Source organism: Ursus maritimus, unplaced genomic scaffold (genome assembly GCF_017311325.1).
Source record: "Ursus maritimus isolate PB19 unplaced genomic scaffold, ASM1731132v1 scaffold_32, whole genome shotgun sequence".
NCBI classification, from domain to species: domain Eukaryota; kingdom Metazoa; phylum Chordata; class Mammalia; order Carnivora; family Ursidae; genus Ursus; species Ursus maritimus.
The window spans coordinates 27965901-27992700 of NW_024425786.1; the positions used below are offsets into that span (position 1 = coordinate 27965901).

The 26800-nt window shown below is 49.4% G+C and overlaps 1 protein-coding gene across 1 annotated transcript in view; it reads right to left on the bottom strand.

The window, feature by feature from the left end:
• GRIK3 (glutamate ionotropic receptor kainate type subunit 3) overlaps positions 1–26800 on the bottom strand; it is a 217511-nt gene that overhangs the window by 68569 nt on the left and 122142 nt on the right. Inside the window, exons 2-4 of the mRNA XM_040619278.1 lie at positions 18579–18755; positions 7130–7387; positions 98–279 (exon numbers count right to left, since the gene is read on the bottom strand). Coding sequence (XP_040475212.1) covers positions 98–279; positions 7130–7387; positions 18579–18755 — 617 coding nt within the window. The remainder of the gene's footprint in view (positions 1–97; positions 280–7129; positions 7388–18578; positions 18756–26800) is intronic.

A 26800-nucleotide genomic window follows, 5' to 3' on the forward strand; every position in this document is an offset into this window, starting at 1 on the left:
CCCCCCCCCCGGCCATGTGTGCGGGGAAGGGGATGTGGGGAAAGGGGCAGGCAGATCCCGCCCATCCCTTCCATCCCTCGGGCTGGCGAGCACGCACCTGCTTGAGGATCTGGGCGGCCATGGTGTGGCTGCAGTCGAAGATGATGCGGAATTCCCGGCCCCGCTTCATCTCCTTGAGTAGGGGGCGCGAGTCGTCGGAGTCAAGGGGCAGCTGGCGGATCTTCAGGCGGATGTTGTACCTCGACGGGGCCATGATGAGCTCCTGCAGACGGATGAGCCCTGGGAGGCCCCGGGGTGCGAGAGACACATGGTGCACACGGGTGAACACAGCCGTCGGCCTCCGCGGACTCCGGTGTGCACACAGGCCTGCGGCCTCGGGTCTGCGCGCGCGCACACAGACACGGATGCGTGGCCCGCAGAGTCCTGAGTGTGTGCGTGGACACAGCCACGTGAGTCCACACACGGGCACCAAGACACTCAGGTACAGTGTGTGTACCAGGCTGTACACACCTGCACACACCTACGGATATGTATGCACACACGGACACGTATTTGTAGGGACATGCGTGTTGATGTGGACACACGCCTGGGCTTCGTTACCCACGTGAATCAAGGCCTGTGCACACACACGGATACATATACACACATACGATTCAACAGTAGGCACGGGCAGCAGAGTCCCTCTGACCACGCCTACGCGCTCCCCTCGAAACTAGAGTGCATTTACGGATCTACAGAGCCCAAACTAGAGGGCACCCCTCTTCCTCACCCCACCTATGACGCTGGGAAGCAGGGAATCTGCCTACAGGATCTGGGCACAAGTGAAGGCTCCAGGCTCAGCGGTACCAACTGTGGGACTGTGTAAGACAAAGTGGCATTTGTGTCCCCAACCCGAGGGCAGCCTGTCTCAGTAAACCTGACCGATATTTCTAGGCTCCATGCAACCACCTCCTCCATGAAGCCTACCCCTACTGCTCTGTCCAAACAAGACACCCTCTCCCCCCACCTAGTGGCCTCCTCCCTCAGCACCAGCCTCCTCTGGCCTCATCTCACTCCCTCGTCCCAGCATGGGCTCCTTAACCTCGTGGGCTGAGTCCGCACAGCCCCTGGCACAGGGCCTGGCACTTACATGGCACTCAACCCAAACCACCATGATTGGATTGACTTATTGTTTTTTTCTCCCCACACTGAAAAATCCATCCTCCACCTTGGCATTTTGCAAAACCACTTGATCTAGGGACTTCTAGGGAAAACGGAATGTCACTTCCTGGAGACAAATGGCTTACTTAGGTCTAATTAAGTTCATTTCCGTCGCTATGTCAAGGTCCACTCTTGCTGACTCCCCTCTGTTTAGCCTGGGAGCAAGCCTGCGTGCTGCCCTTGATACCCTTCCCCACTGCAGGGAGGGGCTGAGCCAGCAGGGGCCAGGGTCCCACTGGGCGCCCCGCCCACGCTCAGGGCTCAGGGTCTGTTCTGACTGAACCGTCTGCTCAGCCACGCTCCATTCCCCCACAAACAGCACTCTGCTTCTCCTTTGGGAAGCTACTCCTCCCCTGTGCTCGGACCATGTGGCTTGGGAGGGGTCCATCTGCAGCTCTCGGGGCACAGTGTGTGGCCCCAGCCTGGCCGATTGGCACACACATTCCTCTAGGCATAGGTCAGGGCTCAGAGATGGGTAGGTGATGCCAGTTGGTCCTATCAGATGACTTCCAGAAATGATGCCAGAGCAACCGGGAGGAGATACACCCTTTTCCACCTCCACATAGGGAGGAAGTAAATCTACGCATCACCACATAGAACCTGAGAAGGATTCCAACACGGCAGAAGTCAGGACAAATAGGTCCTAGTGATACCCATTTGAGCCTCTGGATCGAATAGTACCTGAAGCTAAAATGACTCTGGAACTTTCCAGGAAAGGCAGCCCATCAAATCCACTCCCTCCCCCATTTTTTTTTTTTTTGGTTAAGCTAGTTTGCTCTGGATTAAAGTTTGCAACCACCCATTGCAGTGCTCCCTATCTGGACGGAGTCCCCCCACACAGACCGCCTACTTTGAGAGCCTTCCAACAGAGCCTCGGGGTTTCCAAAGCCATTTCTGATACAAATGCCTGGATCTGTTCAGCTTCTCCTTCCCGTTCCAGAGGGCTGGACAGCAGGAAAGCCATCTGGCGCACATCATTCCCCTCTGCTGGGGAGGACAGAGATTGATCCCTGTGACCTAAGTCTCCCGAGGAGCTCCCAAACAAGCTTTGCCGTAGCCACCGGCATCAGGACCCCCCAGCCCCCTGGAAGGTCCCAGACCCAGGTGTATGGGCTGGCAAAGGCTCTAGAGACCTGGAGTGTTCTGGATCTAACAGCAGCCGCAGTGCTCCCCAATACCAGACTTGAGAGGGAGCAGGAAAGGGCCATCTGCTGGCCTGTGCCGAGGAGGGAGGGGCACACCAGCCTTACCCTCCCTCCCCAACTCACCCCAGGAATTCTCCCTCGGGCTGGATGATGCTGTCCGCTCACCCTTGTTACCCTGGGAGGCTCCCCGTCTGCACTCTGCTCCCACTCGCTCAGTGTTCAGAGTCATGCACGGCATCAGCAGGCACGTGAGCTTTGGGGATCCAGGACGTGAGGACAGGGACAGCCCGCACGCTGGAGCAGAGGCCCCCCCGAGTCTTCTTGTCAGCCAAGTGCGCTGCCCCGTGTCATACACAGTGACCCACATTCTCCAGCAGCAAATGTCAGACCTCCTTCTCATCAGTGTATTCCCGAAGGAGACCAGAGGCTCGTCTCAGCCCACCCCAGCAGAGCATTAGGCTCTAGGCCGGCCCGAGATGAGCCTTCCTTCCTGGCCGCTTCCCTAATCAGTCTCTCTCAAAGTATCTGCAGTGAATCCTGGTTGTTAGAATCATGCTTTTCACTTACAAAGCACTTCTGCATTCATTACCCTATTTAAACATCTCCCTGTCCGAGAAGGGATGTAGACTAGAGACTAAGGTTCCAATGTTACCGACAAAGAAACTGAGGCCCACAGAGGTTAAGTGACCACCCCAAGGTTCTGCAGCATGCCAGCGATGGGTTCGAGATTCAAGACCCCACCTTCTGGCTCCTAGGCTGGGGCCCTTTTCTCCACCTCAGCTTTTTCTAAGACCCTTCCTTTCGCTCTTGACATGAGTTCGCCTTTGTGTGCAGATGAGATTACGAAGGTGACCACTTGTCAAAGGTCACAGGGCAAACGCTGCTGGTTCCCATAATAATCATTTGCAATATTCTATAACCGATGATCGGACATCCTGAAATCATGTTCCAAACTAATGGCCAAAGTTATTTATGTTCCTATTATCCCTGTGTTTTGGTGGGTACACAAAATTATATTATAAGCCCTCCAACCAAACTCCAACATCTGTGTTTTGCTTCCTGCCTCCTAGAGGACATCCCCGCCTAACAAATCCCACCTATATCATCATTTGGGCTATTTTATCGTCATCAAGTAATTAAAGGCTCTAGAGTAAAAAAAAAAAAAAAAAAAAAAGCTCTTGCCCATGCTTTCCTCTTGCTTCTGCCTCCCGACTAATCCTGGTGCTTCTCCATGAGGCTGTGGCCCCTCCTGCTTCCAGGGAACTGTACCAACTCTTCTCTCAATGGCATTGACCTCCCTGGGTCATCTCGCAGTCATCCTTATCCATGTGCTCCCAGGTGCACGTAAAAAGAGTTCTCTCTGCAGTCAATTGCAGTGATGCGACCCGAATTCCTCACTCCTCCCTGTAGCTACACCCTTTGCCACGTAACTTGGCAGTGACCTCCAACTGTGGGCAGGTGACCTGCCCCATTCAGGACACTGGGCTCCAGCAAGTAACCTGTGTTGGCCAACGGTGTATCAACAGGCGTGTCACAAGCAGACAGTAGAAATGGAAGTGCACACTGGGTCTGTTTTTCTGCACCTCTGCCATCGTAATGTCAACATGGCCGGGCTAGCCTGCTGGTGCCCGTCATCTCCACCAACATCGAATGACCCCCACGCAGGTGAGCGATCCACCTGAGGCCAGCACTACCTACTGGCCAAGCTAGCCAGTCAGTGACCCCGCAGACCTGTGAGCTAGACACACGCCTAGTATTTGAAGCCACCAAGTTTTGGGGGGTGGCTGGGGACACAGCATCGTTGTGGAAATATTCTAGAACTGGTGTGCCCCCTTCTAACGTGCTAAGAGAACCATGATTTTGTTCGGGTGGCCCAGTGCCAGTCCCCAGAGCTGACAGCTGATTGGTTAAGAGCCAGTCAGGGGGCGCTCCCTTTCCTATCTGACGATGCTTAGGGTAGGAGGCATGGACTCAGTGAGCTGTCCAGGATGGTCTGCTGGAAGGTTCCTAGACAAATTTTCCTCCTTGATATGAGACATGAGTCACACGAAGAAAAATCCCTTTGGCTCCTGCCTCTTTCCTTCTATTTCCTGGGGTGTCAGCAGGTGAGGATGGGCTGCTCGGAGCCGCAGCAGCTCTATTTTGACTGCACGAGAGAGAAAGCCAAGAGAACGGCAGGGCTACTGACCCAGCGCCCCGGCTCTGTCGAGCTGCTAAACCAGGCCTGGAAAGGCCCATCTCCAGACCTCTCATCCGTCAGAGAACGAAGTGCCTCTTGCTTGAGTCGGGGGAACTGGGTTGTCTGTGACTCCAGCCAGAACATCCGAATGCACACGGCCCCCCAAGCAAACGCAGCCAAAGCCTGCTAAGGAGTGCTTCCAGCGCCGGGGGGCTTGATGACTCGCACGTCGTCCCTTTGCAATACCCTGACTCTGGGAGTACACCTCTTACCACCCACCAGTCCTCATCAAAGTCATCTTACTATTTGACTGAATCCAACCCTGAATCCCCAGGACCCAATGTGTTCTTGACCAAACCCGCTCCATCCCGGGCTCCCCTGTGTTTTTAAATGTTTATTAAACTGAATTGAACCGAATGGAAAATCAAGTTGAATTAAACGCTAATTAAATCCTGGAAGAAAGGGGATTGTGGGCACTGGTAAGGGTGAAGAAATGAAGATGGGATCCCCTCTCTGCTGAGAAGTCAATCATGCTGGAGGAGAGCACATGCCCACCCAGAGGCAGCTGGGCGTTCCAGGACATCTGAGCTGATAGTCCAGGGACTCGCTCCTATCGTCAGAGCAAAGGCATGGAGGAGAGGGAGCTCCAGACGTTAGCATCAGCTCTGAGCAGCCTCACCGGCACGGCAGGCATCCTCTGCAAAGCCTCTGCCCCCACCCCCTCCAGTCCAGAGGCCCCAGGACCTCTGGGGGGCCGTGGTCCGCGCCAGTGTCTCTTCTGACCGCTCCGTGTCCAGCTACGCACTCTCAGCATCACCCTGTTCACGTCCAGTTCTTCCCTTCCATCCTGGCCCCAAGTTCTCTTCCAGGCAGCCCCTCAAATTCAGGCCTCCTTTGTCCCTGTCTGCATCAAGGCAGCCACCCCCACGTGTCTTCCGGCTCCAGGCTCGCCCTGCCATCCGCCCCACACGATGCGGTCACAGACACCTTCTGAAACTCTGCTTTCATTGTTTACTTCTTTGCTCAACCACACTCAATGGGCCTTGGCTGCTTCCAAGATCACGTGTGAACTGTGAAGCCAGACAGCGGAGCCCTCGCACAGCCTGAAACGCTCTGCTTATCTGACCTTTTCCTCCCACCTTCCGAACTTGAATCTTCTCCCCCCTGGCAGGCTGTGTTCTCGAGGAGGCTGCCACATACAATCCCGCCTCCTCAGTTTTTGTGCACGCTGTCCCCGCCGCCGGTGATGCCCTCACACCTGCTCTCTCTGTCTGTCCACCCTTGAGGCCCGTTCATGTCTCTCTTCCTCTGGTAAGTCAGCCCAGATTAGGCAAGCCCGCCGGGCTTCCTCTCCCCAAGTGCCTTGCTGCTGACGGTATCCACCCATGGCTTGATTCTTAGCTCTGATGGCCTGGAATGACCAGTGACCTCTGGGCGGGCACTTATGCCCCTATGATAGGATTCACTCCTCCAAAAACGATGGGATTGCCACATCCTCATTCTTCACCCTTACCAGCACCCAGGACTCTCTTCCTGCAATATTCAATTACAATTGATTTCATCTCAATTTTTAATTCGATTCAGTTCAGTCCAGTTCAACAAGCATTTAAAAACATCTCTGTTGTACCAGGGCCCTGTGCTAAATCCTGGAGGCACGTGAGGCTCATGGTCTGGACAAATACGTGGTCTCAAAGCCACACAGTCCCTTCTAGCGGTGCGCTGAGGCAGACCATCGAACAGGGCTGCCAGAACGCTGGCAGGGACCTGGAGCTGGGTACTCGTACCCCTCCATGGCAGACACCTCATGCTGGGGCACTGAGCGGGAGTGGGGGCCCCTGCCCTCCAGGATCTCCTGTCTGGTACTTTGGGCATAGCAGGAACTCAATAGACGCTTGTAGAAACCTGAGTTAAACAGACACCTTTTCTGAGGGATTCTCTCCCTAGGATTCCCACTCCCCATTAGGAGGTAATCAAGAGCTGCCATAGAATCACAGGCTGCAGAGAGCTGGAGGGCTCTTTCCAGGCTGGAGGCTCTAGCTCTTGACTTGACACGTGGGCAGAGAAGGCCCAGATGGGTTAAGTGACTTGCCAAGGTCACTCTCTCTCAAGCAGCCAGGCTAAGAAATGTCTCGGGACTCGGATCTTTGGAAAGAAAGAGGAAGAGCGGAAACAGCTCTGTGCTATTCAGCTAGTAAGTGTCAGAGCCAGCACACGTCCCTGCCGTGTGTTCAGGGCCTGTGCTCGTAGCCAGCCCGCATTTGCTGCAGATGGGAATGGGAGTCTAAGAGAGCAGGCCGGTGTGGGCATGGCTGTGCAGGGGTGAGTGCAGGCACTGGGTGTCCGCTGAGTGCAGACATGAGCATCCTACCGGGGGGCGGAGGTGGGAGTGTGGGGAAGGTGTGAGGCGGGCTGCGGCTGAGTGAGGGGTGAGTGTGGCTGGTGTGCCTGGGGCTGTGGGGGTGTGCAGGGGTGAGTGTCCGGAAGTCCTGGTAGGCTCGGGGGCGAGTGTGGACCCTCCCCCGGGGCAGCTGAGCTGGGCGAGCAGATCCTGGGGCTGTACCTCCCTCACCCCCTGCCCTCAGCCCGGCCAGGCCTGGCTACCTACCTGTACTGTCGTCATAGACCACGGTGGCCGATCGCCACTTGAGGTACTGGACCAGGTCGAGGATGGCGTGGCTGAGGGAGGCGTAGTCGGGGTACAGGTTCACGTAGAAGGTGTCCTTGTTGTCCAGCGGGTGGTGTTTCCAGCGCAGCTGGATGTGGGGCACCTCCAGGGCATTGCAGATGGACTGGACGGCATTGGTGCAGGAGCCCTGGGACGGCCCGAAGATCGCCACCACGCCCAGTGCCAGCTGATCACAGGCTGCAACGGAGGGAGGGGTGGAGGGAGGTGCAGGGGTCAGTGCTGGGCCTCGACAGGCAGCTGGAGGCAGTGCGCGTGGAGGTGTAGTGATTTTGGTGATCCCCATAAACACAGTGGGGGGAAAACAGCAACCGGAACCTTCTGAGGGCAGACGACTGAGGCTCCTTCTGAGTGTCAGCTTCCTCCTCTGAAAGCTGGGGCTGGAATCGCCCTGCCTCACGGGAAGGTCAAGCGAGATCACGCATACAAGACCCTCAGCACTGCCCGTGAAACAGAGATGGGGCTTACTGCTAATGCTGTCATCACTGTGCTGAGCACCCCAGCTCTGGACCCGGCCCTGTCCTGGGCGGTGGGGGGAAGGCCGAGAAATAGGTAGGATGAAACACCTCCCTGCAGCGACTCTGAAACCTCCAGCCCCAGCCTGTTCCCCGAAGTCCAATGTGCTCATCTCCCCTCTTGCCGGACACTGCCACGTGTGTGTCCAGGACACATCTCAGACCGCACGTGTCCCAAACGCAACCCCCTCCCCTCCTCCAGCCCCCACTCCTCGGTAAACCAGCTCCACCTTCCCAATGCCTTAGGCCCTGAACCCTGGCTTCCTCTCGACCTCTCTCGTTCTCTCCTATCCCACATCCCCATCCTGCTGCATCACCTATGGAAGGTGCCGGAATCAGAACTCCGGAGTCGCCACTGCCACCATCTGCGGCCTGCACTACTGTGGGAGCATCCTCGCCGGGCCCAGCTTCCTTGGGGACCCTCCCTACTTCTTACCTCTCCCAACCTCAGGCGGTGACATCACTCCTGAGTGCTCCAAAGGCTCCAGTTTCACTCGGTCTAAAAGCCAAAGTCCTTATGGTGATGGATGAAGCCCTGCTTGCTTGCGGTTCCTCCCCACCCCTGTCCCACTCCTGTCCTCAGCACCACCACCACTTTCCTGATGCCATCTCCCATCCTTTTCTCCCTTGCTCACAGCGTTCAAGCCCCACTGGCTTCCACGGTGCTCCTCAAACACGCTAAGCATAATCCTGCCTCAGGGCCTTTGCACTTGCGGGCCCCCTTCTGGCTGAAGTGCTCTCTGCTCAGATATCTACATGACTCCCTCCCTCCCTTCCCTCAGGTCTCTGCATCCGTGTGGTCTTACTAAAGAAGCATCACTTGCCCAACCCGTAATAAGAATCCCTTTGCAGCCAGGCTCCCCAAACCCCATACCCTGCTTTGTTTCTTTACTTATTAAATGACCACCAGAAGTCTTGTTCATTTGTTGGCTTTCTCCTCCCACTAGAATGTCAGCGCAAGGCAGCAAGGGCGTGGTCTAGGTTGCTTAGTGCGGTACCATCCATGAACAGTATCTGAATAGCACCTACACGTGCTTAAAGCAGTACTTGGTCTGAGCGGGGGCTTCACCAGCCTCTGCTGGGTGCGTGAGTATTGAATCCCTGCCTTCAAACAGTCTGCATTCTTGGGGGAGGCCCAGGGGCTCAGGCAGGTCAGACGGCAGATGCTGCTGGGGAGGGCAAACATCGATGGGCACAGCAGGGCTTTACATGAAGGGCCCCAGGGCAGCTGGGGCTCAAACGGCAGGCATAGGCTCACGTAGGGATTGTGCCTGAAAGATCCTTAAAGTGGGACCTTTCCGGGACAGTCAGGGAAAGGGCTCCCCGGAAGCTCTTGCCCTTTCTTCTGGCAATTATCTCTGATTTTCCTTTGGGCTCCTGCCTTTTCCACTCCCAGGCCATGAGGGCTACAGCGGGAGCCTTAGACACTGGCCTCCTTCAGGCCCCAGTCACTGGGTTGGAGGATGGTCACGTGACCAGTCAGAGCCAATGGGAAGCCATGAGACCTCACACCATCGGTAAGATAGCACCGTCCCTCTGCAACGGGACACGGGGAGAGGTAAGATCTGGAGGTGCGGTAGGCACCCTGTGCTCACAAAGAGAGTGCTGTGCTTGTCTGGGAACGGAAGTCAGTATGCAGGTGAGCAGAGCCAAAGGACAGGAAGAAGTAAGAGCCCCTGGTCAAGTGCAACCTTGGACCATTGGTACATGAACCAATACATTCTCTTTTTGCTTAAGCCACTTCGGATTTGGTGTTTTGTTCCCTCAACCAGAGGAGCCCTAACTTATCTATCAATACAGTGTCAGCAAACTCACCCTCCCGCGGCCACAGGAATGATGCTACGTGCTCACGTGTGAATGTATGGCGCGTGCTGGAGGAGGTAAGACGCGGCATCTAAGCATCGATCCGCGGTGGATTCAGACGCGTCCCGGCTGCCCCAAGGGCTTCTGGGAATGACCTACTGGGCTCAGGCCACCCCTAAGATTCGCAGAGCCCCAGACCAGAGTACAAATGGAAGCCCACATACTATGTGGCTAAACATTTAAGTGTTGGTAAGTCAAGCTAACAGACTGTTACATAAAACATCCTTTCCTCCTACCCTGACAAATGCACTTTCCTGACAACCTGGAAAATCAGGTGGGAATGGAGACTTCCCATCCACAGAGATGTGGGGAGGGGTGGCACCAGCTTGCCCCCCTTCCTTTACTGCTGGCTCTGCCCTGAACCATAAGGAGGACTGTACTTTCCACATAGACACCCCACTCCTATATCCAAGCTCTGTCCACAGCCCTGCAAACAGCTGCCCTTTGCTCACCCCTGGAAAGGGCCTAGGAGTACGGCCCTGGCAGTATGGCTCTCCCTCTGGAGAACAGCCCAGGGAAGAAGCTCGTGCAGGCTTGGAGGTGGGCTCAGGGCCAGCTGGGTAGGAAATTCAGGGTTCTAGATACTTGGACCAAAGACTAGAATGGCAGGGCACAGGTTCCTGGTAGGCAAGTGCCCTTTGTCCCACTGACCCTTTGTCCTGGGAGAAGATGCTGACCAGAGGAGGGCAACAGCAGCCCCTCCAAAGCACAGACCCAGGGAAAGGGGCCCTCTGGCCTGGGCTAACGGTGGTACCAATGGATCCAGAGATGTAATGTGGTTTTTAGTTGATCAGAATGGGTGGTCTTCAGGGTATTTTCTCCTTTGCATGGACGTCCACCCCCTCCTCCCTTACTGCCTCCTGGGACCAGGAGGAATTAGAGATGGCATTTCCCCTGAAATTTGTACTTCCCTCAAGAACACCAGAGCATGCCACTTGTGGCCCAGGTAGAAGATACAGCATTCTTGGCGGGGGGCTAGTTATTATCAGGAGTCTGCTGGAACCACCTGGAGCACGGGACAGGGCAGCCATGGATGGGAAGCAGCAGGTCCAAATAGGGGGCATCTCCTGGGTGACCCGGATTCCTCGTGGCCAATGCCAGGTGCAGGAGAAGATGCACAGTGGGGCACATGGCACCTCCCTGGTGCTCCCAGACCTGTAGGACTGGAGCCCAGTCAGGGAAGAGCTGTTCCCCGCTCTTGTCACCCTACAGTCAACAAGCCTCGAGCAGCGCTCTGCGTGAGATCAACCCCACTGATAACAAATGCTTCCAAAATAGGAACCCTGGGATTGTCAATAAATTGTCCCATTTCGGGAAGTTCTCTTTTTAGACGCCTTGCCCCCAAGGACGCCAGGCCCTGACCTGTCCACTTGCTGCTCATTCATGCTGCTCCTCTGCTCCCTGGGTGTGTTGAGGGTCTTTCCGGCTACCCTGTCCCCCTGAGAGCAGGTACTCCATGTGGAAGAGACCACATGTGAGTCATTTTGTAGCCATGGAGGCTGGATACAACACGAAGGAGACAGTAACAGTGAGTGACGGCTGTCCAAGCCTGGTCACTCCCACTCCCCTCAAGCTGTGGGCCCTCTATAAAATCTCCAAGTTTCTCTCACACTCTGTCTCCTAACCCTATTTTGAACCTGCTAGCTGTCCTCTGATGTCCTTGGTTTCCATCCTACGTCTCCTCTCTCTACCTTTTTCCTTTTGCCTCTAGGACCTTCTGATTGACAACTTGGTCAGATGACTAGTATGTTTCATTCCCCCCACTACCACCTCCAAGAATCTGCCTTTTGGATTTCCCCCTTTGATATGTTCCTGGAAGCAGGCAGGCAACTACTTCCTACATCCTTACCCTCACCCAGCCCAACCTCTTAGATCATGGTCCCCTGCCCAGGTCCAAGGTCTAGGCATCTGGTTTGGCTAAGGCAAGGGAGAGGGGGCCAAACACACATTATGATTCTGTGGAGGATTATAAGAGCAATCTTGAAGGAGGCAATTTTGATTTTGACATCGTTGTGGAGACAATGATGAAGGTGACCACAGTGATGGCTGTGAGGGCGAAGACCATATTGTTGATGATCATGGGTGTGGCATGGATGAAGGTGGAACCGATAATGCTGATGTTGTGGCATAATGGTGAGATGACGATGGCATGGACAATGATAAAATGTCAATACTGTGACAGTCCTGGTGATGATGATGGTAGGAATAATGATGGTGATATAAGCTATGATGAGAGAGGAGGTACTAACAGTTTGATAGTGATGAAGTAACTGCATGATGATGTTGGCGTTGATGAAGCTGGTGATGATGATGAAGACCCCAGCACCATGACAGTGATGAGGATGAGGAGGAGGATGATCACAGGGGTGGTGACGCTGGCAAGGGTGTGAATGGAGGTGATAACGATTTTGATGGCATCGATGAGACTGGTGATGATGAAGATGTCAATGTCATGACTGTGATGATGGTGGTAGGAATGATGGTGATGATGTCGGCACTGTTGCGATTGGTGATGATGAAGATGTCAATGTCATGACTGTGGCGATGGTGGTAGGAATGATGGCGATGATGTCGGCACTGATGAGACTGGTGATGATGAAGATGTCAATGTCATGACTGTGATGATGGTGGTAGGAATGATGGCGATGATGTCGGCACTGATGAGACTGGTGATGATGAAGATGTCAATGTCATGACTGTGGCGATGGTGGTAGGAATGATGGTGATGATGTCGGCACTGATGAGACTGGTGATGATGAAGATGTCAATGTCATGACTGTGGTGATGGTGGTAGGAATGATGGCGATGATGTCGGCACTGATGAGACTGGTGATGATGAAGATGTCAATGTCATGACTGTGGCGATGGTGGTAGGAATGATGGCGATGATGTCGGCACTGATGAGACTGGTGATGATGAAGATGTCAATGTCATGACTGTGGCGATGGTGGTAGGAATGATGGCGATGATGTCGGCACTGATGAGACTGGTGATGATGAAGATGTCAATGTCATGACTGTGATGATGGTGGTAGGAATGATGGCGAAGATGTCGGCACTGTTGAGATTGGCGATGATGATGTCAATGTCATGACTGTGACGATGGTAGTAGGAATGATGGCAATGATGTTGGCACTGATGAGATGGGTGATGATGAAACTGGCTGTCTGGCAAGTGATGGTGATGATGACAGTAGAGATCATGATGGTGGTGGTGATGATGTGAAGAATGGAGGTGATACCGCTGTTGATGGTGATGATAGTAATTGTGGTGATGGTGTACTGGTGTTGACAGTGGTGACAGCGGTGGTGACAGGAGGATGATGGCCATACTGGGGTTCATCCTGCCAGAGATGCAGTGATTACGTTTTACAGCTGGGTGGCTGGAAGCATCAATTCTGCCCGTCACCTACTTCTCTTTGGCCTCTCTCCTCATCCCTTTTCCTGTCCCCTCCATGTTCCTTTCACCTTCTGAGGATCTTCCAGCCTGGAAGAATGCTGCTGCCCCTGAGGGACCAGGGCTGGGGTTACAGCAGCAGCAACAGCAGCAGCTTTATCTCCAGATGTTTCCAGGGCAGCAGCCAACTCTTGTTCTGGCAGCCCTGAGCACACACTGCAGTAATTACATTATTTGTAGCTTCAATTTGGAATCCATTTTCTGGTCATTTGACAGTAACTCAATGGTTCGCAGTCGTTGCAGGAGTCCACGGCCTGAATGCAGCCCCCCTCGCCCCCTTTCCATGGCAATTGTAGTTATAGCAAAAATTATCCCAATCAATTTGTGTCTTAAAAGGAATTGAGCAGCCCAGAGAATAAGTGAAGGCAGAGGAGCCTGGGGAGTGCTGGGTCGATTCCAAGCCTGCTCCGGTCAGGCTTGGAAGAAAACCCAGGCACTCTCTGGGTTGCTGGCTCAGGCACCGTTTGGCAGTCACTCATCTTTTAATTTTTCACAAAACATTTAAAAATAAAGACAATAAGAGAAAGTCCCTTTTAATGGGGAAAGGCCTCTTGGGCCTCCTGTGGAGGGAAGGACTAATTCGAGCGGAGATGGCGGGGCATGCCATGCCCGTCTCCATGCACTGCGCCCGTTCCCCCCACGTGGCCCAAGGTGACTGGATCCAGCTGTGATGGCAGAATGGATCATTCTCGTTGGGTTAATTAGAACTAAGCCCAAGGTCATCCCCTGGAAGAGTCCTAATGAGGCTTCAGAGGAATACATTTTCAAAAACTGAAGATCAAAAGAAAAAATAAAGATCACGGGAACAAGGGATTCCCCGAGGGATGGAGCGTGCCTACGGGGGAGCACGATGCAACTGCAGAAATGCCTCCAGGGCCAGACAGCGCTGGTTCGAACCCAGCAGGGGTCTGTCTCAGGTGTCGTGTCTATCGTAGGGACACTGAGGGAAAGTGATGGCAGAGAGGAGCCTCTTAGACTTTTTTTTTAATTGAGATTGAACACAATATAGTAAAGTGCATCAATTTAAGCCCAGGCTTCCATGAAATTTTACATATAACTGCATCCATGTAACTACGACGTGGATCAAAGTATAAAACATTCCTAACACCTAAGAAGGTTCTCTCTTCCCCTTTCTAGTTAATACCTGCTGCATACTCCTCCCTCCCCCAGAGGCGACCACTGTTCCAGCACTTGACATTATGCCTGCGAGGCTCACCCATGATGTTTTGTGTAGGAAGAATTTTTTTCTTTTTTTTTATTGCTAGTTCAAATTCCGTTGTCTAAGTATACCCCAATCTGTCCATTCTCCTGTCGATGGACCTTTAATTTATTTCCTGTTACATCTGGCTGTGGTCAATAACGTGGCCAGGTACTCCCTTGCAGGCATGCATATAGCTTCAGTGGACACTTCCGAACTCCCCTGGGAAGTTTTCTTTTCTTTTTTTTTTTTTTTTAAGATTTTATTTATTTATTTGGCAGAGATAGAGACAGCCAGCGAGAGAGGGAACACAAGCAGGGGGAGTGGGAGAGGAAGAAGCGGGCTCATAGCAGAGGAGCCTGATGTGGGGCTCGATCCCATAACGCCGGGATCACGCCCTGAGCCAAAGGCAGACGCTCAACTGCTGTGCCACCCAGGCGCCCCCCCGAGAAGTTTTCACTTCACTTTTCTCACCAAAAATAAACCTCAATCCCCGCTTGCCACCATACAGAGAAAATCAGTGCGAGGCAGATCACAGAGCTAACCATGAAAGACAAAACAACAGAGCTTCTAGAACATAGGAGAAAATCTTCATGGCTCGAGGACAGACAAAAATAGAACACGAAGGCATTAACCGTAATGGAAAATATTGACAAATCAGACTTAAGTTAAGAACTTTGTTCCTCAAAAGATGTTGCTAAGACAGTGAAAAGGCAAGCTTGTTTGCAGCGGATACATGCAATGTGGAAGCCCCACAAAGGACTCCTACCCACCATATATAAAAGACTTCTACAAGTCAACAAGAAAATGACAAGCAGCTCCATTTTAAAAGCGATTGAAAGGCTCAAAAATCACTCCAGGAAAGAGAAGATTCAAATGATCTCTGAGCATATGAGAAGACGCTCAAGAGCTCTGGTCACCAGGGAGTAAAACCGCGGGGAGATCCCCGCCACACGAACCACCACTGGAAACTAAACTGACTTTACCAAGTGTTCGTGATGGCGTGGCATGGTTCCCACGGCCGCGCGCTGCCCGAGGGGGCTGGTGCCAGGACTCTGGAAAGCCATCCGGCTGAACACGTGTCATCCTGTGACCTCATACTTCCACTCCTGTGTGTCTACCCACCAAAAAATGGGCACGTTTGTGCACCAGAAACGTCTACGAGCATGTTCATAGCAGCACTACTCTCTGGGCCCAAATGGAAACCATTCAAATGTCCAATGATACGTTTGAGTTTTAAAAACTGTGGCGTCTTCGTATAACAGACTACTACATAACAATGACTAGGTTCCGGTTGTATCCAACAACAGAGATGGATCTCACTGGTATATTCCACACACTGCCCAAGGCTACGCACTGGTACTCTATGTAAAGTTCAAAAACAGGCAGAGCAGCGTATGCAAGGTCCCGGTCATTAAAACAACGGTTCTTTAGGACAGCAGTGAAGAGGCAAAAAGACATGTAATCTAGCAGGAGATATGGACAATAATCACATAATCACACGCACACACACACGCACACACACACACGCACACACACGTGCACACACACACGCACACACGCATCCATGGATCACGGTTGTGAAGGAGAAGTCCAGAGCTTCATGAGGTGAAGACCTGACCTTGTCTGGGGACCTGGGGAGGGCTCCCCTGAGGACCTAGACAAATGGCAGGGCAGAGGTGGGATAGGGAAGGGGCTTCACAAACAAAGAGAACAGCAGGTGCAAAAGCCCTGAGGTGGGAGGAAGCGTGGCACCTGGAGGACCACAGGCAGGGCCGGAGCCCAGAGCCTGGGGGAGCAAATAGCACAGACGTGGCTAGAAGGTCACATCTGGGCTAGAATGGACAGGCCCCCAGGGCTCTGATGATTTGGGGGAAGAACAACCGAGCCAGGGTTTTAAGCAAACAAGTCACGTGGGGGAGGGCAGAGGAGCGTGGCTTTGGTCACATGGCCCAGTCTGGCAGGACTTCCGGAGCCAGATGTTTCTGTGTCAGGTTTACTCACCCACTACCTGGCAGTTCCACGTCATATGGAACTCTAAGTTCCCGCTGGAGCAAGTGCCTCAGAAGACTCTGGACTTCTGCCCCGGGCTCACTGCTGGCTGGGGCAGGTCCCCGCACTGACTCGCAAGTGTGCTACTGAAGAGCTGACATATTATTTTAGCGACTTTTAGAAAAAAATGGACAGAATACCCAGCCTAGCCCTTTGGGGTCATCATGCCCACGTAAACCTCTGTTCTGATTCCAGGCGTTTGTTCTGTGTCCTCACCTTTCCACTGAGCATTTTTGGTTGAGTTCAGTCACTTTCTAGCTGGACGAAGCCAGGCAGAGGCTGCCAGCAGGGGACTCTCAGTGGGGAGGTGGACATCTGACTACGGTGTTGGCTGCAGGGCATGCAGAGAGAGAGCTGGGAGGACGCGGGTAGGGAGGACGGCAGGCCAGCACAAGGAGAAGGGTGATGGGCAAAGGACCACTCTCCGAGGCTAACAGGGTGGGGGGTTCCTCTAGTCTGTCCGCAGGTTGGCTCTGGGACCCAGGGCAGGGTTATCGTGCTCAATGTCAGGGATCCTGTGCCCTCCAGCTTACAAGGCATGGAGAGGCAGGACAGATGAGACAGGGGCCAGCAGTGGAGGAAGTGCCTGTAGAGGTGAGGCCCTTAACCTCGTGGCTCAGTGGGTAGAGAGCAAACCAGCCAATGTAATAAGAGCAAAGTCCAATATGGTACCTTTTACGTGCCAGACACTGTTCTGGGCACTTCACAGAAATGTGTCCATTTTGTAGATGAAAAAAACTGAGGCACAAGGTATTTTGTTCAAGGTCACAACTAATATCAGAATGGACAAGGTGCAAGGCTAGGCAGTCTGGCTCCAAGCTCATGCTACACTGCTTTTCTCTGCTAAGATGCTTACCCGCAATGGGGCTTTGGAAAACAGAGCCACCTCCAGGAATCACCTTGGCAGGTCTGTACCTAGGAGCCCAGGAGACCTTGATTAGCTACTGGGAACTGCTTAGAAAGAACAAGGGGATCTTTTGGATGAGCCTCAGTCTACCCAAGATGCATGAATGACACTGTCCTTAAGCTCAGCAGATAGGGGTCCTGAGTAATGCTGCTCAGGCTCCCATGCCCCATTCTCACATCGTTCATTCATTGATTCATTCAATAATTATTTCAACGAGCAGTTACTATACACGAGTCTTTTAGATGCTAGCGCTATATTAGTTAAAAAGAGAGAGCCTTCCTTCTAGTAGTACCGGAGATAAGAAACACGTCAAACATACACCATTATTTAACTACAAATTGTGATAAGCGCCTTGAAGAAGAAAAGCAAGGGTCTATGATTGCACATTATAGGAAGGGTGACCTTGTCTTCCCTGAAAATGAGATTCCTTAGGCCTGAGATTTTTAAATGGAGTTCCTGGAACTCTAGGGATATATGGAAACTATTTCTAGAGTTATCTGAGCCTCTAAGTTAATTTCAATTAAGTGTGTGTGTGTGTGTGTGTGTGTGTATAAATTATATTTTTAAAACAGTACCAAAGGAGCATATGGGTATACTCAAATGTGCTATATGCCAGCCTGGATATTGCTAGCTCATTCAGGTATTAACAAGTTGCTGTTTTTTTCTCCCTGAGGATCTTGGAATAAAGTTTTTCGGTCCTTTCTGTGCAGTCATTGGAGCTTATTGCAAATGTGTCACTAATAAAGAAGGATGCAACCCAACATTTGTTTTATTTTTTGAAATTCAGGTGTGGGGAAAACGGACTGGATTTACTAAAGCGTATTTTTTTATGACTTATAATTTTCCTGTTATTGTGCAGCTAAAACAAAATATGGAAATGTACTGAACGCTGAGGCTAATGTCAAACTTCAAGTGTCATCCATAGCCTCTGGGGTCAAATTATGTTAGCCATAGAAGCAGCGTCATTGTTTTTTAGGAAGTCTTTTTATGGCAACTAAATGTTGCATATTTTAATTATTGATATTCTGGGTTGGATTTCAATGAAAGAAAAACAAGTTTGAAAATGCCAGCTTCGCTTCAAAGGTGTTGGGGCTATGAGCTGACCTCTATATTGCTACCCCCCCAGCCCCATCTCAGGCCTCATTTTCCTCCTCCTCCCATGGCCCCTCATTCCCTCATGGCACCTGCCAGTGGCCTGGAAATTCCTGATGGACAGGCTGGGGGATGACACAGCCTAAGCTGAACTGGAAATGAGGCAGGTCCCCAAACCAGGCGGCGTACCCTCTAAGCCTCGAGCCCACCAAGAGCTGGGGCCTGTTTTGAGGACCCTGGACAGCAAACCAGGCTCCCTCTGTCCCAACAGTAAAGGTTGCATACTCACCCTTCTTGGTGGCCTCGAAGCTGTCATGAAAGTGAATCCTCTGGATGTCATAGGTCAAGGTTGTGTTGGGCAGCAGAGTCCTGTTTCTGTTGATGATGTTGGCAGAAAATCGAAAGGCATGCTCCTCAGCATTCATGACCTGGGCGTTGGGGCCGTCCGCATACTCAAAGATTCCTCCTGCAAGAGATGGGTAAAATCCGTGTGTGCTCGGGAAGGGGAGGCATGCTAACAAAGGCGCTTGGCTCAGAAGGTTTTGTGGACAAGATTTCCCCCGCCCCCCAAAAATGTTCAATACTATCCTAGATAATTCCATGCATGGAAATTGTGCTAGCGCGTAAGAAATACGAAGATCCTCCTAGTTCATTTCACTTAGCCAGAAACAGAGACTGACACCACAGACTGACAAACAGAACCAAATAAAAATGACCAATTTATTAATATTGCTATGAAAATTCTCAATAGAGTGCTGGCAAGTAGAATCTATTAGAATATTACAAGGATAACATACCATGACCAGGTATAGTTATGTTCAATATAAAGAAAGGGAGGTTCAACATAAATCTATGAATATCATTCCATTACATCAATAGTTCAAAGGAAAAAAAGTAACATATGATCAACTCACAACATGTAGAGAGTCATTTGATAAAATCCAATACCCACTGCTTATTAAGAATGCTTAATAAACTAGCACCAGAGAAGTTACTGCCTTGAAGCATCTTTAGCTCAAATCTGCCTTCAATATAACACTAATGGTGAACACTAGAGACATTTTCATTAAAGAGATAAAGGAGGGGTAAAGATTCACACCACATCATTAACCAACAAAATAAGAAAGAAAAAGAATTTAGAGACACACCTCTTGGAAAGAAAAAAAAAAAATTCTTGCAAATGATATAAATGCTTTCCTGCAAACTCTTAATCCCCAAGCACAAAAACAAGTTAAGAAGTAGCAGGAGGGTCAAGTTAAATGACCAGTGAGCACAGATTAAGACCATTTCTTTATATCAGCACCAACCAGTAAGAAAACTTGATGGCAAAAGATCTCCTTTCTAAGATCAACAAAGATATTACATAACAAATAAGAAAACAAATAAGTGTGCAATTGCAGCATTAAAAATGACAAAAACACTACAAGGGAGAGATGTAACAGCAGACTTCAATGAAGAGACATGGCATATTCCACGACAGGCTCAAGAATAGAGGTGTCAGTTTATTCCAAATTAATTTTTCAGTGTAATGCAATTCCAATCAGAATCACAGGAGGGTTTTTCTTTTACCGGACAAGACGACTCTAAAATGCACCAGGAAGACGAACCAGGAGATAGCAGCCTAAAGCGATAACAGGTGATCTGCACTGCCGGATTTCAAACGTATCATAAAAGCCAAAATAATTAAAAACATGTCCTAATGGCATATGAAAATACAGACAGATCAATGGGAGGAGATAAAAAGCCCCCAGAAAGAGATTCAAGTAGAGATAAGTATTTAAGACATAACAAAGGTGGCTGTTTCCAATCAGTAGGTAAAATATAAATTATTCATTGATTGTGCTGAGACAATTATTCAATTATTTGGGAGAAATTTAAGTTAGATCCCAATCTTAAGCCATATATCAAAGTAAGTTCCAAATGGATGAAAGATTAAACATCAAGAAAGTAAGGGAAGGAAGGAGGAAAGAAAGCAGTATAAAAGAACCAAAAAAGAAGATGTAGGTGAATATTATACGATATTATACGTGAATATTATACGATATTGAAGTGGAGGCAGCCTTTCCAGAAACCATAGGAGAGATGCTGATAACGCCACAGAAATAATATACATTAAGTAATAATATATCAAAACTACCATGAACAAAATTAAATGGCGAACATCAAACTTGGAAAAATATTTGTAATGTATTTGGCAGTATAAAAGTTGATATTCTTATTTTATAAAAATAAACACTTAAAAGTCAACAAAAAGACAAATCAGAGAAAAGTGTGCAAAGGGCAAGCATAGGCATTTTGCTAAAGAAAAAAATAATACAAAGGAGCTATTAACATATGAAGAAATGTATGTCCCCCTTAAAAATCAAATACGCTCCATTTCAACCAACAGTGAGATACCACATCTTTCCTATCCCACTGGAAAGCATAAAATAACTTATAACACCCAGCTTTGCTGAGGGCCTTTGGAAGCAGACAGTTGCTTGACTGTTGGTGGAAGTGCAACTGGTATACCTCGCCTTCCTGGTGACCATCAGAAAATACCAAAAGCCTTAAAAATGCTTAGGTCTTTGACTCAATACTTCAGTTTCTAGGCATTGACTCTGACAGCAACGGTGGACACACCGATCACGTATGGGGAGGAGGATCTAGGGATTTCCAATACCAGAGAAAGTCAATAAACTGTAGTAAGCTATATATTTCCATGTAATAGCAAAAATTTAAGGATTTGGGAAAGACCCAGGACATATTTTTAAGTGAAAAGCAATGGTGATAAAGTTGCAGATGCAGTGTGATTCCACGTGAGAAGTGGAAGAAGAGAAGGAAGAGAAGGAGGAATCTATACCGTTGGCAGAAAAATAGGAGCCATTTCAAAACAGCACAAGCGAACAGTCCTCTGGTAGATTTCTTATTTTGCTCTTTGTGCTTTTCTTTATTTTCCAAATGAAGCTTGATGTTTACCGTCCTCAGTGTTTTAAGAAATCAACTTCGTGGAGGTATAATTTACATGGAGAAATTCCACAAAATGCATCTTGTGTTAAGTGTACAATGATTTTCGGGTAAATTTATGGAATTGTGTGACCATCATCAGAATTCTGAACATTCCCATCACCCCAGGGAGATCCCTTGAGCCCGTTTACAGTCAATCACTGTTTTCAGCCCCAGCCCCAGGCAACCACTAATTTACTGTCTGTCTCTAGAGATTTATCTTTTCTGGACATTTCATATAAATGGAATCATGCAGTAGGTGGTCTTCTGCATTCGGCCCCCTTCATTTAGCATATTTTTGAGCCTTATTACGTTATTCACATATCAGCGCTTCATTCCTTTTTACTGTTAAATAATAGTACTTCCTACGGATATACCGCATTTTATTTACCCGTTCACTGCCAAGTTAATGGGTATTAGGGTTGTTTCCACCATTTTGAAAAAAAAATTTTTTTAAAGTATTTTAAAAAGTGAACAAATCCGTCTGCCCCCCCACCCCAGTTCTCCAGCAAGCTTACAATCTGTGACACGTAGTGTCACATGTCACGCATGTGAGCCTGCACGGGGGTGCCTAAGCTTGCTGGACACACGCATAAAACAAGACGAGAAAAGTGCATCCCAAAATGTCAAGAGGGCTTCTCTCTGAGTGGCAGGATTATGGGTGACTCTAATTTCCTTCTTTGTGTTTTTCTGTATTTTCCAAAAGTTCTGCCGTGAACATGTGTTATATTTCTAATCAGAAAAGCCATCCTGTGATGGTGTGTATGTGTTTAAAGGAAAATAAACGATCAAAATACCATATGATCCAGTAATTCTAGGGGTTTTAATTTAATGCTAGGGCTTTAGCATTTCTAAGGATATAAATTTAGAATAAGTTAGAGATACATAAACACATTTAGTGGAAGGATATTCTTGACATAATATTGAAAAAACAGAAACAACTTAATGTCCCAAAGTAGGAGATTATTCGATATATTAAAAGCCACCCATATGGCAGAATGACTTGCAGGCATGAAGAGTCAGGGTATAGGATGGCATGACGTGGTATCTGGGCTTTGCTGCGAAATCACGGGGGAGGGGTGGGTGTGAGGGGGGTATGGGTAGGGCAAGAAAGGTCATGGGTTCCTGGTCGCTGGGGCCAGGCAGTGGGGACACAGGGCTCCATTACACCATTCTCCCTAAGTGGATATAGCAGATATCCTCCATAATAAAATATTCTTTAAAATCATTGTATAAATAAGACAAAATGAACAAATCATGGGAGTGCAATCAGAAAAGAGATGCAATATTATTTGTAGACGCTTATTACTGTGTTCTTAACAAGTCAAGAGAATCAGATGGAAACCTCGTAGAAGCTAGACAGGCCATCAAGAAGCCAGCACACAAACACAGAAACACGCACAGCCTTCCTATACATCAGCAATACCCAGGGAGGAATTATAAGGAAAAAGAGAGACCCCATTCACAAAGGCAACAGCGAAAACATACAATACTTTACAATAAACGTGCAATTCTTATACCAAGGAAACTACAAAACTTTACTGGAGGACATAAAAGAAGGCTTGAATAAATGGAGAGACATAACTTTCTCCTGGAAGAGAAGGCTCAATATTGTAAAGATGTCAGTTCTCCTCAAATTAATTTATAAATTTAATGCAAGTCCCATTAAAATCAAAAAGGACATACCAGAAGGGCATACACCAAAATGTTAACAGAGGTTCTTTCTAGAAAGTAAAAAGATAATGGATTGCTTTGCTTAGTGCTTTTTTCCCCAAGTCCTCTGCACTGGGCAAGAGCTTTGGTAATAAGGAAAAAAGCTTTAAAAAATGCTCTTAAGGAATACTTAATGATATAGAAAATGCTCGTTCTCCACCCCACCAAAGCAACAATATTATATTTCAGTTTGAAATCTATTTATCAGACTAAAAGCACATTATCTATCTTTATAGAAAAAAGACTGAAAAGATTTGTACCAACATTTGACCAATGAGTATCTCTGGATAGAGGGGTTTATGGTTACTTTCAGCTTGCTCCTCCTATTTTCTTGATTTTTCCAAGTTATTGACAATAAAGACGCATTCTTTTAATTATTTTAAAATGTAAAAATTAAAAAACATTATCCAAGGGAGCTCAGGAAGCAATCCGGTCATTACAGATCCCCATCCCAAATGAAGGTCTAAGGTGAGGGAGACAAGGAGCCGCTTCCTAGGGCTTCACTCCTTCCTGGCCTCTCACATCTTGGCAGGTGGGGCGGAAAGGAGAGGGGCTGCTAGCGCATGAGGGTGGTGACACATCTCAGGCACTGAAATCCCAGCCCGGGAGATGTGCCATTCAGTTCCCTAAACACCTACCGATCTCTGCCACATGCCAACCTGCCCCAGAGTCTTAGGGCATCAAGAGAAGTTAGCACCAGGCTCCTGCCCTCCAGGAACGCTCAGGCAACAATAAGCAGACAATAACCAGCCAATGTGCGGGACTCAGCCGTTGGATGCAAAAGCGGAAAGGTTCCCAACTCAGACTCTGGTGATGGTTAAGCCTCAGTCCGAACCCTAGCTCTTTCCACTGGGGGAAGTTACTCAATCTCTCTGAGACTCAGTTTCTCCATCTGCAAAATGGGGTACATACTTCCAAGGGTTGACCATTACGAGGAAGAAAGAAAACAGTGTAACGAAATGCATGTCACGTGGTGAGAGCTTTATTCATGGCAATTCTTAAAAGAATGCCATTTAGAAGGCCAAAATGAATTTTAAACTTCTACGTTCTAGGGCAGGAGTCAACAAACTTTTTCTGTAAAGGATCAGATAGTAAATATTTTTGGCTTTGTGGGCCAGATGGGTTTACTCAACTCTTTCATTGTAACATGAAAGCGATAGACAATAGGTATGCAAGCAAGTACGGCTGCGTTTCAATAAAACTTTACTTACAAAAACAGGGCACTGGCTGGATTGGGCCAGTGGGCTATAGTTCATCCCCTCTTCTAGGGGAAGGGCAGCCTTTATCTTCAAGGGAAAAGTCCCGTAGGGCCTGGATGGAGAAGATAAGACTATGGTAGTACTAACCTGTTGTGCAAAGGATATGAAGATGTGATGCTGAGTTTTGAATGGAGAGGATGGGAGAGGGGCCTAAGAGGAAGACCATAACTAGGCTGTGGACCCGAAAAGGGAGAAAGGAGGAGACTACGACTCATGGCCAAATGTGGATGAGGCCGGTATGAAATCTTCCATGGCAGGAAGGGATTGGATTAGCACAGTGGTGCCGGGTGCTTACTTTCCAGTGAGCCTGCACTGTGCTGTCACCTCCCTTCCTTCCAGGAGAAATGACGCTGAGTAAAGTTGGCCACAGAAAATGGACACCAGCTTGTGCTCTTTGGGGAAAGTGAAGGTAGGCAGGCAGTGCCCAGCACAGGGTGAACTGGGGCAGAAAGAAGACAAGAGGTGCAGGAGGTGGGATGAGAGAGAAGATGGAATAAGCAGAGATTCAGAGAAACTAGAAACCCAGGAGCATTCTCAGAGACACTGCTGGGAAGAGGCTGCCCCTTCCCCCTCCCAAACCCGGTGCAAGGATGGGCGTCATTCTACTTGAACATGTCAAGGGCCAGGTGACCCCAAATGTTTGACTGTCTTGGGATACCCCAACAACAAATATTTGGGTACAGCATAGAGGTTCAAAGAGTGGGTTTTGGATGCAGCTGAACTGGGTTTGAATCTTCCATACATAGGCTGCCCTTTTCTATAGAGAATTGTTCTTATTTGAAGGGAGCCACCTTGCCCAGAAGATTACCCCACTCACCCCGACCCTGGGGGCAGTCTGCAGCCACTGATGACTCACGCACACTGAGGCTCAAAAGGGTGGTCCCCTGGCCTCAGGGTGGGGGTAACTCTTTGGTGCATGCATACTCCAGAGCCCCACTAGCACCTCCACACTGCATCAGGCAAAAGCCAGATCTTACCCAAAGTGGCATTTTTGCCTACCCTGTCCCCATCTCTACCCTGCTTTGTTTATTCCCTGACAGGGATTTCCTAAAGAACTCTCTTACCCTCTATCAACCTCATGCATCTCAATCCCTGCCTCAGGCTCTGCATCTGGGAGACCTGGCCTAAGGTGGGGGTGGCATTACTCCAGGGGAAGTATCGATCATACTCTACCTTTTCATGCTTTTGAAGGAAGGAAAAGGGGTCACTGAACCTCATCAATTGATAAACTGTCAAGGGTTCTTCTACCTTCTCCCTACTGGGTCCTCTTGACCCCTTTCCCTTTCGTGCTGGAGGCCTGTACAGATCAAGGATCTTTGGAAGCTCAGGGTCTGATGGGCTAGGGTTCTGATTCATGGAAGAGAGGCTGCTTTGGGTCTTGGCTTCTGGAGGGAGCACCCCGCCCCACTTAGAGGCAGTTCCCCCACTCAATTGGCTCCTCTCCGTTTTCTCCCTTCCCATACATTCCTCATGATCGTTATTTAAAGAGGCTAATAAGTAGGTTGGCACCGTTGATTAATGCATAATCTTAATCATGATTGCATAGTGTAATTGGCATTAATTTGAAGAGCCAGTTCATTATGAAAATAATTGTCACTGCTTTCTGCTTTAATAAAATGGAGCAGAGACACCAGGGCTGTGGAGGAACTGGGGTGGGGTTTGTGTATGTGAGAGAGAGAGAGAGGGAAGAAGAGAGACAGGTCCCAGAAGATGTAAGCAGGGGTGGAGCACAGCTGGAACTGGAACATTTTCTTTAAACAAAATCTTGAGTGGAAACCCCCTAGGTAAAAATAATAATAATAATAACAATAACTGATGTGTCAGGGAGGATGCTGAGTGCTTTCCACACTCTTCATCGAATACTCAGAGAACCTCTACAACCGCATTAGAGAGTATTACTGTCCCATTTCACATAAGGGAAAACTGAGGCCCAGGAGTTTCAGGATGCCATTGTAACTACTATGTAGTAGATTCCCTTCTTCAACCAAAGCCAGCTTGTTAGAACCGATTGTGAAATTTTCAGGAATTTTCAAAGTGAGCGGGCCCCTTGAAATCAGCCACAGTGAGAGTATTTACACCACGGAAATAAGCAGACGCTACAAATTAGGGCTTTCTTCCTGGAAAGTGTGTTTACTAGCACACCACTGCCCAAGCCTATTTCCACCACCTGGGCACTTAAAGACTTGATACCACGGTTGTGTGAAGGCTCGGGTAGCCCCCAGGGCCCCACCAAGCACGGAGCAAAAAACACTAGCTCCAACCTCCCCTGATCTATAGAGTGAAACTGAGGGCCAGGGGTCGGGGAAGAGGGATTGAATCAGCTGTACCAACCAGAACCAACCTCCTTCTTGCTCCCTCTACAATGCTGTGCTGTTGTATGTTTGAGAAACATTCTGAACACCCTAAGCAAAAATGCCCATTTTTTTTTTCAAGTGGATTCCACGCCCCGTGTGGAGCCCAACACGGGGCCCAAACTCACGACCCTGAGATCGAGACCTGAGCTGGGATCAAGAAGAGTTACTTAACCGACTGAGCCACCCAGGCGCCCCTAAAT